Source organism: Lampris incognitus, chromosome 11, assembly GCF_029633865.1.
Source record: "Lampris incognitus isolate fLamInc1 chromosome 11, fLamInc1.hap2, whole genome shotgun sequence".
NCBI lineage: Eukaryota > Metazoa > Chordata > Actinopteri > Lampriformes > Lampridae > Lampris > Lampris incognitus.
In genome coordinates this window covers 6378579-6397207 of record NC_079221.1, presented here as the reverse complement: position 1 = coordinate 6397207, position 18629 = coordinate 6378579, and the positions used below count along the sequence as shown (strand labels likewise).

Sequence of the window (18629 nt, the reverse complement as noted above, 5' to 3'; positions counted from 1 at the left end):
TTTTGTCTTGTCCTGTTGCCCCTGCAGCCCGGTGTCTGCCATCTTTGTCCCCTTGAGCATATTTCACTCCCACCTAAAACGACCACGGGCGGTCAAATTGACGGCCGGTTTTTAAACTATATATTGTGGAGTTAGAAAACAACGAGACAGGAGACGTGAGAGTAGACGTAGTCGAGGTAGTTTACTAGCTCCAACTTAGCGTGTCATACATTCGACAACGACACTGAACCGTGAACCGGAAGCGGAAGTGCATTATCTGACCCCTCGCCTCTTCCCTTAAAGGTACACCGTCCTCTTAGGTGATGTCTCCCGTTATATAGATGTGGGTCACCACAATATTCTGTCAAGATAAAACCCCCGGTCGAGATGTTAATGCGTTGCGTATGTTTGTATGTCTGTCAGGAAACTAGCTGACACCGAAATGAACACGTTAACAACTAAAATGCTGTTTTTTTTAAAGCAATTTAAACATCAGAGAGACATGGCCGCACTCGAGTAGCAAGATGGAAAAAGGTGAAAATATTACCTGAAAAACAAACCGGACAACACGTGTTGCTCATCTAACCAACGTAGCAAAACGTGACCTGTGAAACAAACAAACAAACCGAAAAAGAACCGAAAATAAACACGGAAACAGTTCCAAACGACCGGAACTTAAAAACTACTAGAACGACCGTGGGCGGTCATTTTGACCGCCACGGTTTTTAAACTCTATATTCTGTCAAAAATAAATACCCAGTTGAGATGTCGATGCGTTGCATATGTTAGTGCGCCCGTTGAAGAACTAACCGACACCAAAATTAACATTTTAACCACTTTAATACTATTTATCAAACAATTTAAAATGGCCGCCGTCCAACGCCTGGAAGAACCGCGACGCGTCGTGGTGCGCCGGAGACGGCGGCTGTACCCAGCAGACATGTTTGGCCATAACCAAACATCGAGTTTAGACCGTTTCTCTCCGCTGGAGGGCGCTAGCGTGTTTTCTGGGATGAAGGTCGCGAAGGAAATGACGTGTACGACACCGCGGAAATAGAGACATGACGCGCGCGATCACGTGCAAGCGGTCATTTTGACCGGCCACGGTCGTTTCAGGTAGATCTTGTAACTTTTTTTTCTGCAATTGATCCGAAGCTAATTTTCATGCGAAGGTACGTAATTTCATGGAGCGACAGGTCTGTGTAACCGGTTGTTTTCTTGCCCGGTGCGGGATTCGATACGGGGTGTACTGCACCACAAAGCGACGTCACTAACCGCTCGGCTGAAGGGTCAGACCCGCTAGCTAGGGGCTAACGTCTCTTATTAGTAGTTTACAGTGGTTTATAGCAGTGTAAACTACTCATAAAACTCTGACCCTAATAAGGGTCCGACCCTTTAGCCGGGCGGTTAATGATGTCGCCTTGTGGTGCAGTATACGTCGTATCGAATCCCGCACCGGGCAAGAAAATAACCGGTTACACCAGGATTGTAGCGTAACACTAAGACGGGCATGTGACCGTTTTTGGATTTTCAAAGCTTAATAACTTTGTGGAAAAAAAATATACAGACGTAAACTACTAATAAGACACGTTAGCCCCTAGCTAACGGGTGTAAACCTTTAGCTGAGCGGTTAGTGACATCGCCTTGTGGTGCAGTACACGCCGTATCGAATCCCGCACCGAGCAACAAAATTACCGGTTACATTGGTTTTGTTTTGTTTTTCAACAATTCCTTCCCTGCATTTAACCCGCCCTAGCTGCGTAACGAGGAGCAGTGGGCAGCGCCCGGGGACCAACCCTACTTCTTATTTCCGTTGCCTTGCTCGGGGGCAAAGACAGGAGTACCGACCCTGACGTGCATGTCTTTTTGATGGCGGGGGAAACCGGAAGGCCCGGAGAAACCCCACCGCAGACACGGGGACAACATGCAAACTCCACACAGGCGACGACCTGGGATGACCCCCAAGGTTGGACAACCGGTTATAGTTTATGGCGTACACACCCTGCGTAGACGAGAATTTAGAGCTGTGAAAATATATATATATATATATATATATATATATATATATATACTCATATATTTTCGTAATGTGCGTGTGTGTTAGTGTAGATAGCGGGACCGAAAACTAAAGCATTTACGATCCTAATTCTTTTTGGAGGTGGTAGGTATTGTCTCAGAGAGTAAGGGGAAAAATCTCAGAAAATTAAAATTATGCATAATTATGCGTAAATATGCAAAATATGCGTTTTTCTAAAAAAAAATGGCTAAAAACCACTTTTCTCGGCATTTCAGATGATTCTGAGCATCTTTGATTTTTTTCACCTATATATATATAAAAAAAAAAATTCTGGGACTTAGAAATGTTTTGGCATTATGCAAAAGATATGCATTTTTGCAAAAATGCACTTATGATCCTAATTTTTTTTTGGAGGTGGTAGGTATTGTTCCAGAGATGACCAGAAAATAGCAGAAAATTCAAATAATTATGCATTTTCTAAAAATGGCTAAAAACCACTTTTCTCGGCATTTCAGATGATTCTGAGCATTTGGGGGGGGGGTTGGAGTGGGGAGGGGGGGTTTAGGGGCAGGGGGAAGGCGGTTAGCTGGCAGGATTAAGAGGAGGGAGATTTAGACGGGTTGGATAACCAAACCGCTACATTGTAGCGGGGTTCTTCTAGTATAGATATATATATAGCTCCTTAAATATGAGGCTACGTTTAGTCCAGAAATTGTTAAAACTATTGCAAACCCCCAGTCTGGGTGTCACAGAGTAAGCCTGCATCAAAAGTTTCACTGAGGAAATTTAGGAGATATGCATCTTCTATATAGAAGATGCAAAAAAAACAACTTAATATTACAGAAACAGGAAAAATGTGCAGATAGTTGGCTCCGTGCTGAATACAGACCCGAAGTTATAAATCACTAAGTGAACCGAATAGGTATTACTGGAATAATACGGCGCACACTCCCGTCACCCGTCATCCGGGTTACAGCTGCGCTTTAAGATCACGTAGGTCAGTGGTTCTCAACCTTTTTGGGGTCCTGGACCCCCTGCGTATTTTTGATCTACCCTGAGGACCCCTCCACCTGATCTTGGGGGAGGGGGGTTGCAATTTGATAGAAACAGTAGAAACTGCATTTTAAATTGCATTATAGCATTTATTCACTCTTTGGGGCAAAAATAAGAGCTTTCAGTTGTAACTTAGATATAGTTAACAAAACAGAATTCTTATGCAGTAACTTTCAGATATATGTAACAAAACAGAATATGTATTCAGTAACTTTCAGATATATGTAACAAAACAGAATATGTATTCAGTAACTTTCAGATATATGTAACAAAACAGAATATGTATTCAGTAACTTTCAGATATATGTAACAAAAAACAGAATATGTATTCAGTAACTTTCAGATATATGTAACAACAGAATTCTTATGCAGTAACTTTTAACAACGCAAACGGGAGCGAGATCTCTTATTAAAATACAATAAATTACACTTGTGAAACAGATGTACTTAGAGAAAAAAGTCCTGTCACCCTTTATAGTTTAGGTAGATAAAGGTCTCGGTCACATTTGAGTAAAATAATCCTATTTCTATAAATGTCATAGGATCTTTTTTTTAAAGATATTTTATTTTCACGGACCCCTTGCAATTACACCACGGACCATTAGGGGTCCGCGGACCCCCGGTTGAGAACCACTGACGTAGGGGGGAAACTGCTGCGTCGGGCGTCGGGCTGAGGAAACCTGCGGCGGCGGCGGCGCGAGGCTTTTATCTCCCCTCGGTCACGTTAATAGGCGAACGACGACACGTGCGCCGCTTTTTCGTTTGCGTCTCGATTTTGATTGGTCGCTGCCCCGAGCACGAGAGTGACAGCGAGCAAGATGGCGCCGGGCTGCGGTGGAAAGTGATGAGGCTACGACAACATCCCGACGCTACACCCGCATAACAGCGCGCCCCCCCCCCGCCACTGGAAGCGGGCGTCTCGCCGGAAACTCGGTCCAAACGCCCGGGCGTCGTCATATCTGCGGCCGAGAGACGGCGCGGCGGCGGGTTCCGGGAGCGCCATTTAGCTGACGTTTGCTAACTGGGCTCGCTAAAGCGGCTAGCTAGCGTAGGGAGCGCTGGTGCAGCTGCGGGAGGACGGGCGAGCTGGTTACGGGGCGCCTGCCGTGAGTATAGCCCCCGAACAGGTAAAGACGGGGGGAGGGGGGGCGGTTTTCGAGTCGAGCGAGGGTCCCGTTTGATGAGTTCAAGTCCGCGCCGGCGGTGCAAATACCTTCGCCGGCCTGCGCTCGTCTTACCCTAACTGCAGCCGTTTTACCCCCCCGATTAGGAACGCTGAGCAAGCTGAAGCGAGGCGTCACCTTCGCCGGTCTGACGCCATGGCTCACTCGCCCGTGCAAAGTGGACTGCCTGGCATGCAGGTATGTAAGCTATGCAAGTGTGCCGCGGAGGCGAGGAAGGTGTTAGAAATGAGTGTCCGAGGCGATTCACACGAGTTGGCCAGCCGCCACCCCACTGTAGTCCGATTAGATTGATTTGAACAGCCCCCGAATCACAAGGGGGCCCCCCACAGAACTGTACAGTTCTTATCATCTCCCAACACATAGATGGATGGATGTAAATGGAATGAATGACAATGTATGACCCTCCTGATTACATAGACCAGGGGTGGGCAGTCTTATCCAGAAAGGGCCAGGGTGGGTGAAGGTTTTTGCTCCTAATCAAGCTCCTCAGCAAAGACTCTACTGCTTGATTAGTTGGATCAGGTGTGTAACTGCTTGGTTGGAACCAAAAACCTTCACCCACCACTGGCCCTTTCTGGATGAGATTGCCCACTCTTGATTTAGACCCTTGAATTGGATATGTAAAAACTCCACACAAAAAAACTTTCCAGGAAAAAATGGCAGAAAATGAAGAGCATCGGAGGAGGGACCCCTCTCCCTTTATACCTCGTTATGAGGTCAAGCTCAAAGGTAAATCTGCTGGTTAATAACGAAACTTCTTTACTCGCCATTGAAGAGTAGATTAATGTCACAACTAGTACCTAGCACCGGTAACCCCACAGAACTGTACAGTTCTTATCATCTCCCAACACATAGATGGATGGATGTAAATGGAATGAATGACAATGTATGACCCTCCTGATTACATAGACCAGGGGTGGGCAGTCTTATCCAGAAAGGGCCAGGGTGGGTGAAGGTTTTTGCTCCTAATCAAGTTCCTCAGCAAAGACTCTACTGCTTGACTAGTGGGATCAGGTATGTAACTGCTTGTTTGGAACCAAAAACCTTTACCCACCACTGGCCCTTTCTGGATGAGATTGCCCACCCTTGATTTAGACCCTTGAATTGGATATGTAAAAACTCCACACAAAAAAACTTACCAGGAAAAAATGGCAGAAAATGAAGAGCATCGGAGGAGGGACTCCTCTCCCTTTATACCTCGTTATGAGGTCAAGCTCAAAGGTAAATCTGCTGGTTAATAACAATAAAACTTCTTTACTCGCCATTGAAGAGTAGATTAATGTCACAACTAGTACCTAGCACCAGTAATAAAGGCACTTCCCTGTGCATCTAAATTGGCTGCACGTGATGTGTTCCATCTGTCCTGTCGCCTTTCCTGTACCTGATACTGCAGTAAGTGAAGGCAGGCTGTTATGTCATGGATGTGCCTTTCTTTATCGAAGTTGGTGTGTTCCTTACTTCTTCAAGAAATGCACAAGCCTTCACAAAGCCCAAATCTTCACAAGTGCACAAATCCAATTCAAATAACCTACCATTCAACCACTTTTTTTATTTAATCACAAAACTTTGTGGGAATTTAGCAGTATATTAAATAGAATATTGTAGTTTGTGTATTTGCTACTTCCAAGTTGGGATATTATTAAATTTACTTGTCACTTACAATCCAGAGACACCCTGACTCATTCCAGCTATTGATGTGGACATCAAAAATTCTATAAACCGGTGCAATGATAGACGTTAAAGCACTTCAACCCCCCCCCCCAGATCATGAACATCATAGCAGTTTGCTACAGGGTTGTTCAAAATATTGGTAATCATTTGCAGTTTTGTTTTTTTAAAGTGGAGAAAGCCATTCAGCTTGCAGTCCATACACATCATGGCAGAGGGTGTGTTATGAATGAAAAGATGACAGCACCTTAAGGAAACATTAATTGTCCCATGTTTGACTTGCATACCTTGCCTCTCCTTTTCCTAAATGGTGCTTCTTGAATTAACCTACCCACTACTACATGTGTGTTTGAAGGGGGAAGGTAGACCCAGACTGAGTGGCAACTCTGAAGAGTATTATCGGTGGAAAGCTAGTGATATAAGCCCTCATACCTGAAGGACTCAGGTGGCAGTAGACTACAAGGTTGTGTAGTGCAGATGGTAGATGATAAAATGCATGCTTTTAGAGAGAGGTTCGGGCGGCTTTAGCTTTCGCAGTAAACCTGCTGACAGGGGAAATGGCAAATGAGTTCCCAACATGTGTAATCTATGGTCAGTGCCCTTGTTGTTTTTCCCATTGTTTTTACTGAGGTCAGACTCAACATAATCATTTTCACCTGGATGGCTCACTACACCAGTGTTGTGACAGGCTTTGGCTTGTGCTATTTCTACTCTGCTTTATTCTGCACCACTCGGTCTCTTTGTAGTTTGTTGAAAGGTTCCCTTGCTATCAAAATTCAGCAGCACTCGCTATGCCTTTTTTTTTTTTTCCAGCATGAAGCAGCTTCTGCTCCCTCCCGTATAGGTCAGCCAAATATGCATTAGCTGTCTTACAGGAAACCATTCTCTTGGGAGATATGAGAGCAATAGATTTATCGGCTAGTGTACAGCACACAATCCAAGCATTGGCTCATCTGGTAGCCTAAATTAAGCATACGGATAGAGTTCTTTGGTTTGTTGTTAATCATGACCTAATGTGAAAATTAGTTGTCCTCTTATCTTTTATTTCTAGTCTAAATGTTATATAATTTTTTTTGAAATGGTGCCACTAAAACCGATTAGACATTGGTCTTATTTCAGTAATTATCTATGCAGCTCATGCATATCATACAAAAGTGTTGGAACTGGAGGACACTGCTCGTGCTTCAGTAGTGGGCTAGTCATTACTGTGTAGGAAAGAGAATTGGAATGGCAAGCGGGAAGAGCATTATTTTGCTCTCTTGTGGACCATGGGGAAATAAGCCATTTGGTGCGGTCAGTAAGTCGGGGTGTAGTCCTTCAGTTTGTGGCCTATCTGCTTCATCTTTATGGAGAAGGCCATCAGACGTCAGCTCCGCCTGCCTCTTATCGCCACACTGTTGAAGGTTGCTTGTTGCTGTCGCGGCTTTTTCTACCAAGCACACGCTGATTGGAAAAGATTAAAAATAAGTAAGTGTTTAATCAGTGTTTGTTGTGGGAGAGCGGGCAGGCAGGCGCTGGCATCAGACACAGGGGCCTAGGTGTTTGCTAGGCTGCAACACAGAAGTATGTAAGACTGTTTTGTTTGTCAACAAGGAATAAAAATGAGAGTGTTGGCATTAGGAGTGCTGAGCTACAGCAGGCTGGCTGGTTGTTATGGCTATTGGATTTAAATTCCACACACTGACCGAGTGTCTCAGGAGTAAATTTGATGTTTTCGGCTTCAGCTTTTGGACAACACATCGGAGCCTTTTCAGCCTGAAGTTTAAGACATTCCTTATTAGCAAATACCATCCGTGACGGTCCGAGTGACAGTAGTAGTTGGTCTGGCTTTCAGTGTGAAGACTGCAGTGCTGGCCGTTACGGAAAATATGACTGTTATCGTTATAATCACAGGTAATTTTACATGATATCACGATATCTGCTTACATATGCAAAAATACCGTGTTCAAGAATCCAGCTTTGACTCATGACATTGCAGTGTTTAGTAATGTATGATATCAAACCAAAATTAATTTTCAAATAATAGTCCATTTTTATTTGTGTAGCCCGATATCACAAATTACAGATTTGCCTCGGGGGGGCTTTACAGCAACACAACATCCTGTCCTTAGACCCTCACATGCGATATGGAACAACTCCTTAAAAAAACTCTTTAACAGGGAGAAAAGAATAGGAAGAAACCTCAGGGAGAGCAACTGAGGAGGGATCTCTCCCCCAAGATGAACAGACATGCAATGGATGTTGTGTTTACACAGTTGACACAATGCAACATTGAAAGAGGATAACAGAATTATAATGGAAAATTATAAGCTATATATATATATATAAAGAATGTGATGAGGAGGACGTCAAGCAGCATCCAGGTGGTGACCACCATCACCATGGAGACCTGGCAGGAGGACAGACTACACAAGCGTACGGGGAGACTAACATCACACCAGTCACACACACAGGAGAAAAGACAGGAAAAGCCATTATTCACACAGATGAGCGAGCGAGAGAGAGAGAGGGATGAAGACGGAGAGAAAGACATGAGAGAGAACAGCTGTAATAATCCATACTCTATAATCTACTCTATAATCTATAATTCATACTCTATAATCTCTACTCTATAATCTCATCGGCAGTGCTTGGTAAATTCATTGAGACCAACCCACCATGCAGTACCGATCGTGAAGTACTCAATTTATAAGCAGCTAATTGTAGGTTAAGGCAAAAAGATAAGTTCCAAGTTTGGATTTAAAGGACTCAACAGACGATATCTGAATTTCATGCCGATGCAATACTGAAAGAGGTACCCATTTGAAAAATGATAATGATGATATTGAACTATTGCCCATCAGTTTGTTGGTTTGCTCTTAACACAGGACATTAAGTGTTACTCCTTCTGTACCATATCACTGTTTTACCGATATGATTTTCAGTTATAGTGTTTGATGATAATAATTAAAAAAAAGTTATTGGTACACACTTTACCCACTGTATAGGCCAACATTTTTCATTATGGCTTCATTAGGATGGACGACGAGTGTGAGGAGTTTGTCAGTTATGTGGACCATTTCTCCTGGTGTCTGTATGACCACATTGTCTTGCTTTTTATTTTTTTGGTCAAGTGGAAGCAACTCTGGTTGTAATGAAAAGATCCTATACCCAAAGATATCTTTTGTGATCCCATTGAGTGACACGATATCATATTGCTTGTTCTACTGTCGGTTTCCTCTGATAAATTCAGTGAACTCTCTCGCTCTCTCTCTCTCTCTCTCTCTCTCTCTCTCTCTCTCTCTCTCTCTCTCTCTCTCACAGAATTTCAGAGCTGACCCAGAGGAGCTTTTTACCAAACTGGAGAGGATAGGAAAAGGCTCTTTTGGAGAAGTGTTTAAAGGCATTGACAATCGGACTCAGAAAGTTGTGGCCATTAAGATTATTGACCTGGAAGAGGCTGAGGATGAGATTGAAGACATTCAGCAGGAAATCACCGTGCTCAGCCAGTGTGACAGCCCCTTTGTAACTAAGTATTATGGATCCTATCTCAAGGTACACAACAAAGTACAAATATAATTCACTGGAATACTTGTAACAGTTTTATGCTAGGAACAACAAGAATAGCACTGAACGCACGCACATAGACACACACGCACACACTCACTTGATGGCAGCCTCCAACTAAGCCCCTTTCACACAGGCCAAAAAACCTGCTAACATCTGCTTTTGGTGGTCAATGTAAAAGGGTACAATCGGCATTCACTCCCGGGTCAAATGACTCTGCAGTAGTCATGGGTATTCATCAGCTCCGATCGGCATTGATGTAAACGCGACAGTCGGGTGGACACGCCAACTTGCACGATGACGTAGCGCCATTGTCCGCGCGTCATAAAACCGTACCGAAAACTGAGGAAAAACATTTATTGTCTGTGGGTCTCCGTCTTCGTTCAAGCAGCGCTCGAACATGGTTCAGTCTGCGTCGAGTTGGTATGGTTTGAAAGAGAGACTGAAGTACAAGATGTAAAAAAGTAATGTTAACCACCGTCTCTCTGGCTTCCATGCTGCTTTCTGCCATTTACTTCCCCGTTTTCCAGCGCGTTTGTGACATCACGAACGTCGTGGCGTCAAAGATGACGCCACAGAAGGGGGGGGGGAGAGAAAGGCAAACTCGTCTGCTCGCAGTCAGACACAAGTCTGCTGGCACTGTGAAAGGAGTCAATTGCCTATTGTTAGCGGGTTTACCCGCATTTAAAAAACCCGCTTATACACGCTAATTTTGGTGTAAAAAGGGTACTAGGGATGAAAGTAATGGTAAGGTGGCGATAGTGGTTTAGATTGGTGTTATGAATTGAATTGTGACGTCGTCAGTGCTTTTCACTGGAGGAGATTTAGAACTTTAGAACATTCTACCATTAATTTCTATGGAGAAAGTTCAGAAAGCATAGAGAAATATCACCACCAAAATCGAATCAACTCTTTGTCTGGCCAAGGCCCCCCCTCACTAAATTTATTTATTCATTTAGAGAATCCATTCGTTTTGAGATAATTTGTTGAACGACAGACAAACGAGGGCAAAACATATAACTTTGTAGGCAGAGGTAATAATTTACATTTCAGTGATGTCCTCACTCAGACAATTACAGGCAAGAATATGTGGGTCAATAATTTATTCATACAGGCAGCGGGACGTGCCTTGCCTGATTGTGGTGATGCTGATTTCAAATGTTTAGAGAAAAATTGGCCCGCAGTATACAAGCGCACATACGTTGTGTGCGCCAATGCAGACCCACTATACAGTACTGATACAGCAACAGGCAAACTAACTGTGAGAAAACTGAGGAATTCTTCTTCTTCTTTTTTCCCCCTCTGGAGGCTGTGTTGACTGTTGGGGATTGTCACCCAGCCGCAATTCATAAATTGTAAATAGATGTTTAGGCCACATGTGATGAGGCTTGAAGTGCCTCTTACAGAGCGTTCAGTGTTAGTGGTTACTGAGCGCCAGTAGGAAGGGAGGTAATGGTTCATCAGATGAAGGGCTGGTGGCTGTGGGAGAGAAGCTAGGCTTGCATTTGGAGCATGGATTCATAGTATTAGTGTGTGTGTGTGTGTGTGTGTGTCTGTGTACATAGAATACTACAAATGGTTAAGCATACTGCAAGTGGTAAAATTGACTTTTGAGCATCACTGAATCCGACAACTCGAACACAACCCAAGCAATGTATGTTTTTAAGATATACTTTTATTAATCCCCTTGGGGAAGTGCATCCTCTGCATTCAACCCATCCTAGCTGTGTAGCTAGGAGCAGTGGGCAGCCGCAGTGCAGCATCCGGGGACCAACTCCAGTTCTTCTTTCCTATTGCCTTGGTCAGGGGCACAGACAGGAGTATTAACCCAACATACATGTTTTTGATGGTGGGAGGAAACCGGAGCACCCGGCAGAAACCTACGCAGACGAGAGAACATGCAAACTCCACACAGAAAGGACCTGGGAGGGCCTGGGGTTCAAACCCAGGACCTTCTTGCTGTGAAGCAACAGTGCTAACCACTGGGCCATCGTTCTGTGATTACTTTTAAGAAACCCAACAGCCTGTTGGACAAAAGCTCTCTAACAAGAGGATGCAGGAATCTTTACCTTTTGTCAGTATATCCTTTGATTGCTTGAAGTGCCTCCACACTCATTATTATAACATTATATCACAACACGGTGCAGCACGGTGGCACAGTGGTTAGCGTGGTCGCCTCACAGCAAGAAGGTCCTGGGTTTGAGCCCTGGAGAAGTCCAACCTTGGGGATCGTCCCGGGTTGTCCTCTGTGTAGAGTTTGCACGTTCTCCCCGTGTCTGCGTGGGTTTCCACCAGGTGCTCCGGTTTCCTCCCACAGTCCAAAGACATGTGGGTCAGGTGAATCAGCCGTACTAAATTGTCCCTGGGTGTGTGTGTGTGTGTATGTGTGTGTCAGCCCTGTGGTGGCCTGGCGGCTTGTCCAGGGTGTCTCCCCACGTGCCACCCAATGACTGCCGGGATAGGCTGCAGCATCCCTGAGAGCAGGATAAGCAGTTCAGATAATGGATGGATGGATCACAACATATTTGGTAAAATTAAGTGTAACCATCCACAGCCAGTGGTCTGCAGCCGATTTATAACCCACGTTCCTTAGATACGACTCTGCAATCAAGTTTTGTTGGCTCTTATTGGCACAGGTGAAATACTTCGTAAGTTATTGCAGCACCTTAAGTCCTGGAGCTTATTGTGATGTCTGCTCTAATCCGTCGTGAACCTGCTATCGACACCGGTTCATACTCAACCATACTGGCTTAATGTAGAGAAAATTATTTAATGACAAACTGTGTGGGTCCTTGACATGGCAAGTGTATTTTCATTACTTCCAGACTGCTGCAAACAAGCCAACCTCTTGCATAAAGTAAGGTAGCCTTATACTGTGATTGGTTCGGTGTCTGCATAAAAACACACAATGTTTCTGTTCAAGGGTCAGGTAATGTTTTAAATGAATATTAATAAAATGCTTTGTAGAATGGGGGGAAAAAAACTATTTGGCCCAGACATGGGTCTGAATTCCTCCCAAGGCCACCACTGAAACTGTTCCAACAGCAGTTTGTAATGTGTGATGTGTGGTCTGACAGTGCCAGCCTACACGTTGCATTTTGCCTCAGTGAGATGTCAATTACGTGTAAAGTGATAACATCCCAGCTTTCTGTGCCTCATCATCGGTTTTTTTTTTTTCTGCCGTGTAATATACGTGGGCCTCACACTACTGTATCTGTGGAAAGCATGATTGCTTTATTTTCCCTGGCCAAGGACATTAGTTAAGGGATCTGTGATTGTATCAAACTGGAGCAGAATTTATCCGGCATTGAGGGTATCAGCTGACAGACTGCGTTTTGCATTTGAGCTTACTTGATGGGCCACGTGGTATAGGTCTTACTTGATGGGCCATGTGGTATAGGTCTTACTTGATGGGCCATGTGGTATGGGTCTTACTTAATGGGCCACGTGGTATGGGTCTTGCAGCGTAGTGGAATTAAGTGTGAATATGTGCTTTTGTGATTATTTCAAATTTTGTGTGAGTGGGAACAAAAAGTCCAACCAATTGTCATACCTGACTTCCTTTCTGTTCTTCACTCTGTCTGTAAACTCAACAGTCATTGTTGATGTCAGATGAAATGCTGTTTTAATAGCCTCCATGTTATGTCCAATAATGTAAGATTTTGTCTTTGTTTTTTTTCAGGGTACAAAATTATGGATTATAATGGAATATTTAGGCGGAGGATCGGCCCTAGATTTGGTACGTTTATAAGAAAATGATGCAGATGACCTATTTTGGAAATGATTTTCAAAATAATTGATTTACCATCCTTTTAACAATATTAACATGACATATACTAATATCCATTACCTTCCTCAAAGCAACACAAAGTGATGTAAATCTGACAACTGATTTTTAAATTTCCTGTCTTCTAGTTGGAACCAGGTGCCCTGGATGAAATACAGATAGCCACAATCCTGAGAGAGATCCTGAAGGGGCTCGAGTACCTACACTCTGAAAAGAAAATCCACAGAGATATCAAAGGTATCAAAGGAGTAATAGGGTTGGGCTTAACTATAACATGACATAAGATGCATTATTTTGTTGAAATGGGGTCTTCTTCCACCTGCATCATGCATTGGCCATTGGCTTTAGTATTCAGCAGATGTGGAGATTCTGTAAAATCTGTCCTCCAGTTGGTGTCACTGAGAGCAAAATGTAAACCCCGAATCAATGGATTTCAAGTTGTTACACCTGTGTCGTCTCTATTTCTGCTATTCAAGCATCTGCTGATGAGCTTTTCTATGTCGTCCATTGCCATTGGTATTTTTTGTTGATTTACTTTTGTTAACAGCGGCCAACGTGTTGCTGTCAGAGCAAGGGGACGTGAAGCTGGCAGACTTTGGGGTGGCAGGTCAGCTGACGGACACCCAGATAAAGAGGAACACCTTTGTCGGTACTCCGTTCTGGATGGCCCCTGAAGTCATAAAGCAGTCTGCCTACGATTCAAAGGTCAGAATTGATGCGGTCTGGTTCATTGTTGCACCCAAGGTCTGGAAAAGGGTGTCTGTGAGGTCATACTGCAAAAAATAATTTTGGAGCGTCAACAAAGTTTTGAACACCAGGCCTAGAAATTAATTTCTCCCGGAAACTGGAAATAGCTGTTTGATGGAATCATTGTTGGATGTGTTGGAATTTCAAACTAAACATGAAATAAGTATAAGATTTGAGAGAAAACAATATTTGTTCTAACATGAAACCTAAACAGAAAAAATAGAAATTCCATATAAAAGGAGGAGGGCTCTGGCTGGAAGCGTGTTCGTGTTAATCCAACACGTCTTTTCGATCAAGGTGAATGTTTCTATACCCTCCACGGTATTCTATTGCAGAATGTATTTGTTGCTCTTTTGAACACCAATACGCAGTGCTTATCTTGTCTGACCTTGTGAGCTTATTTTAAGCTCTGTTGTGATGACGATAAATGGCAGTGTTTATTTCAAGAGCAGACAAAACATGAGTCATTTTGCAGCTCGTCTGCAGAACCACAGAGACGCAGTCTGAGTTAGCAGGAGGTTTTGAGGTGCTGAAGTTCGAGGGGAATTCTCTTGATAAGCAGTTCCAGTTAGAGGGTTGGTGTGTCCCGTCACGCTATTTTTACGAACATACGATGGCCGATTGAAGAGTTTGCATTAGAAATAAAATTAAATCAAATGATAGTCAGTTGCTTCAATTGGACATTTTGTGGCTCTTTTGGTGCCCTGAAATGGGGGGAATATATATATTAAACAAAAAGTGTTGTAATTTTTTCCCCTGGGCTTTGAATTTATCTGTGGCACATGCAAAGAGAAGAATTGGAAAAATAAACAAGTGTATACTATGCGATATGGCTGTTTAATTCATTATCAACCTCAATCTAAAAACATGTACTTGAAATACTTTGTGTGATATATACTTATGTGTCAGAGTACCACAACTACATTCCAAATGTTGAACAGGGCAGGCGCTAAACAGCAGCCTTATCTCACCCCACATTCTTGAGAAATAAATGTTCTCTTGTGTCCAATCTTGATGCTGCACATGTTGTTTGTATACATGGATTTTATTAAGTTAGTTTTACCCCCTACACCACGTTGAAGTAGTTTGTAAAATAAACCAATGTGCCATATTGAATCAAATGCTTTTTTGAAGTCATTATTTGTGAAGTACTTTGAGATCTGTCTCCGCAGATGAAAGGCGCTATATAAACTCAAACTATTATTATTATTTCTTTTTTTTTTTAAGTGGTGAAACTTTATGTACTGTAGGGTGCAAAATAAAAGCTTAGTCAAAAATATTTCACATACTAATTCTCATGTCCACCTCAAACCTCTGGAGTGTAGAGCAAAAAGACAGGAGGGGGCTTCTTCGTCCCAGTAATGAGGGAGGGCACTGTAAGACAACAGATAACAGAATTTTTTTCTTGTCCCAAATTGTTCTGTGTTACAGGCAGATATCTGGTCGTTGGGTATAACCGCTATAGAGCTGGCTAAAGGAGAGCCTCCCCACTCTGAGCTGCATCCTATGAAAGTCTTATTTCTCATCCCAAAGAACAACCCTCCCACATTAGATGGAAACTACTGCAAACCTCTCAAGGAATTTGTGGAAGCTTGCTTAAATAAGGAGCCCAGTTTTGTAAGTTCTAAAGACACATGATGCTCCTTTAAAGTGTAGCTCTCAAATGTGCTTTGCTGTACATTGAACAAGACGTTGTGTTGTTGATGTTCAGTATCTTTGTTCGATGTGTTTTTCTCAGAGGCCAACTGCCAAAGAGCTGCTGAAACACAAGCTGATTGTAAGGTACGCCAAAAAGACATCCTACCTAACAGAGCTGATTGACAAATACAAGAGGTGGAAGGCCGAGCAGTCTCGGGAAGAATCCAGCTCTGATGAATCTGATTCGTAAGTAGCTTGCCCTTTCGCAGCACAAGGACCCAGGACTATTTTATTAAAAAAAGAAAAATAGATTTGTAAATCTGGCACTTACTGACATTTTTTTTAATATTGTGTGTTAATGCAGTGAGCCAGATGGCCAGGCATCTGGAGGCAATGACTCTGAGAATGACGACTGGATCTTCAACACCATCAGGGAGAAAGACCTCAAGAAGTTTCAGAATGGGGCAGCGCAGCCTAGTGAGCTGGATAGGAGCCAGGTAAACCTATACACCAGTGGTGAGGAAAAGCAGAAATTTGAATTGAAGAGCACGTCTTACTTGCAAGATCAATTCCCAGTTTTTTTGTGTTGCAAAGGTTTCATACAAATCCTCTTTATAAGCTGTAAAACGTGTTTTGATTTGTTTTGTCCAGGTGCAAGATAGTCCAAAGAGGCCTTTGTCACAAAGCTTGTCTACAATCTTTTCATCGATGTTTTCTGAGGTAAGTGACTTTGTTTTTTTTCCCCCTTCTTTTAAATGTAATTCTATCATAAATCACTAACACACTCGTACCACCACAACACTATATTGAAAATATTTCTCCCAGTTGGTCTCACTCTGACGTGCCTCAAATGTGAATCTATACCCAGTTGTATCAGTTGTGGTCACACACTCACAACAGACCTTCACATAAGTGAAATACATATGCGAAATACATTATAATGTCATGCAAAAATTGTTTGCAGTTGAAAGAGAAGGTTCTGGCGACCAATGGTAAACCGGAGGTTTCAGAGGAGCTGAAGGAGGCTATTTTTCTGGCGGAGGAGTCCTGTCCAGGGATCTGTGACTCCCTGGTGACTGAAGTGGTTCAGAGGCTGCAGAGGTAAAGGAAATTCTCATAGTTTCTTGCAACAGCTATGCAAGCAGTCTTTTCCCCTTAAGGACGTTAACACATCGTTGAGTTTCATTTTCTTTTTTTAGTCTGTGGTTTGCACATAGGGTAACAGTTTGAAGTTTTTCTTATCTGTTTAACAGGTTCTCCCTGCCTAGGGCTGCAGCCTCTCAGTGAGAAGATTTCTGTTCAGTGACGTTCTCGCCTCCACCCAGATGGCAACAGTCAGGTTGTTTCCCCCGATAGCCACAGCTGGGATGAAGTCTCCCAGGAAGGTCTCCATAACTCTTGCCTAAAGCGAACCCTGGCCTACTTAATTTCTGTTTGTATGCAGACACACCGTGGCGGCGGCTCAAGTTCAGGACAGTTGGTGGTTAGCCACCCAGCTGCCATCCTGTTTACCACTTGCTGTAAGACGTCTCCCCTCAGTAACTCCTTTTATGAGTGTTTTATTTAAGAATGAAGACTTAACTATTTTCCTGTGAGGACTCTTGAGATTTTGGTGTGGTTTATTCTTAAAGGTTTACACTCGGCAATCTTTTCTGAGAAAGCATCTTAAATTTCATAATTGTGTGCGTGCGTGTGGCTGTGTGTGACATCTTGTGAAACGTGCGGTGCAGAGTGACAAGTGGTTTAAAGCATTGTATTGAAACTCAGGTATCCTGCATTTAAGTGGATTGGGCCCTCTGGGAGATGGAAGGAGCTCTATCGGGCGGCTGTACAGACTTGTAAATAAGCTCATTTTTATAGATGCTAAAAACATGAGTGTCTATAAAGGAAACACTGTGTACAAACGGCCAACGCGAACTGTAGATACTGGTCAAAAGGTAAATATTTTGAGACTTAAATGGCCACAATTGAGATTGCCTTGCCTTTATTTACCTGTTCTTTTGTATATCAGTCTTTGGTTTCTCCTATTGTAAAACTTTTTTATGGACTCATCCATTGAAAGAAAATGGCTGACCTGTGTCTCGTTTTAGCATTGATTTATTTTGTACTACTTAAAATGCTCTTTTGATTTTGTTTTCGCACTCTATGCTGTGGCTGTCATAATATAGAAGATGTAGAATGTACAAGAAAAAAGGAAAGGCTAGACTGCTCGAACCCTCTGCGGCTCTAAGCACTGGATGTCCTGTTCCCGGCCCCGGTTCCACGAGGCCTCGGGTTGTTGATTTGTCGAGACTTTCCCTCTTTGCCGAGCGTATTTGACTAGTTGCGTAAACTCGGGTTTCCCCCTGATCATTCCGTTCACAGGGCAGCGCCATCCTCCAGCTGAACTCTTTATCGACCGACTCAAGTCTTCCTGGAGCTGCAGCGGTACAATCAGTTTGCTCAGCATACCAACAGCTTTAATTGCACTTCAGATTCAAATGCCTTTTTGTAACAAAGCAGCCATAAGACGGTAGCACGAGACTTGTACAGGCTTGTGTCATGCTGGCGACGCCCGGTTGAGGTCACCGAAGCTTGGACTCTGCGGAGTTGATCATGCAGTGTAACGCATTCATTTGACCTATGTCTGTTTGGGTTTCTGTGACTAAAGCCCCTTTTCCACGACACGGTACCGGCTCAGCTCGACTCGACTTGCTTCCGCGCATTGGTGACACAGTGATGCATATCTCTGGCCAATCGGAGGTCTGCATTGGTTTTGGCACCCGCTCCAGTTTTTTTTTTTTTTTTTTGGAACCTCGACAAAGGTGGTACCAGAAAAGCAAGTTACCAAAATGCCGGTACTTTCCAGTAATGGAAAACGAAAGAAGGGCGAGTGGAGTTGAGCGGTACTGTGTGGTGAAAAGGGGCATGAGGTACAAGTGAGAAGGTTCTCGTATAGGCCTAAATTTATCATATTGTACATGTTGCTGCTTGTAGTTGTGTACAGTAGCATAAAGCCGGTAGCCATTAA

At 43.4% G+C, this 18629-nt stretch overlaps 1 protein-coding gene across 2 annotated transcripts; it reads left to right on the top strand.

The window, feature by feature from the left end:
• Positions 1-3493: 3493 nt before the first annotated feature.
• On the top strand, positions 3494-17692 carry stk24a (serine/threonine kinase 24a (STE20 homolog, yeast)). 2 transcript variants are annotated; one of them, XM_056289688.1, is made up of 12 exons: positions 3494-4155; positions 4320-4410; positions 9205-9435; positions 13130-13186; positions 13363-13471; positions 13782-13939; positions 15413-15598; positions 15720-15865; positions 15984-16116; positions 16271-16339; positions 16584-16720; positions 16873-17692. In XM_056289688.1, the coding sequence occupies exons 2-12, from the start codon at positions 4369-4371 to the stop codon at positions 16904-16906; spliced, it is 1302 nt and encodes a 433-aa protein (XP_056145663.1). In that variant the 5' UTR covers positions 3494-4155; positions 4320-4368; the 3' UTR covers positions 16907-17692. The 2 variants fall into 2 exon arrangements, with proteins under 2 accessions (XP_056145663.1, XP_056145662.1); XM_056289687.1 differs by having other exon boundaries at positions 3494-4176.
• The last annotated feature ends 937 nt before the right edge of the window (positions 17693-18629 follow it).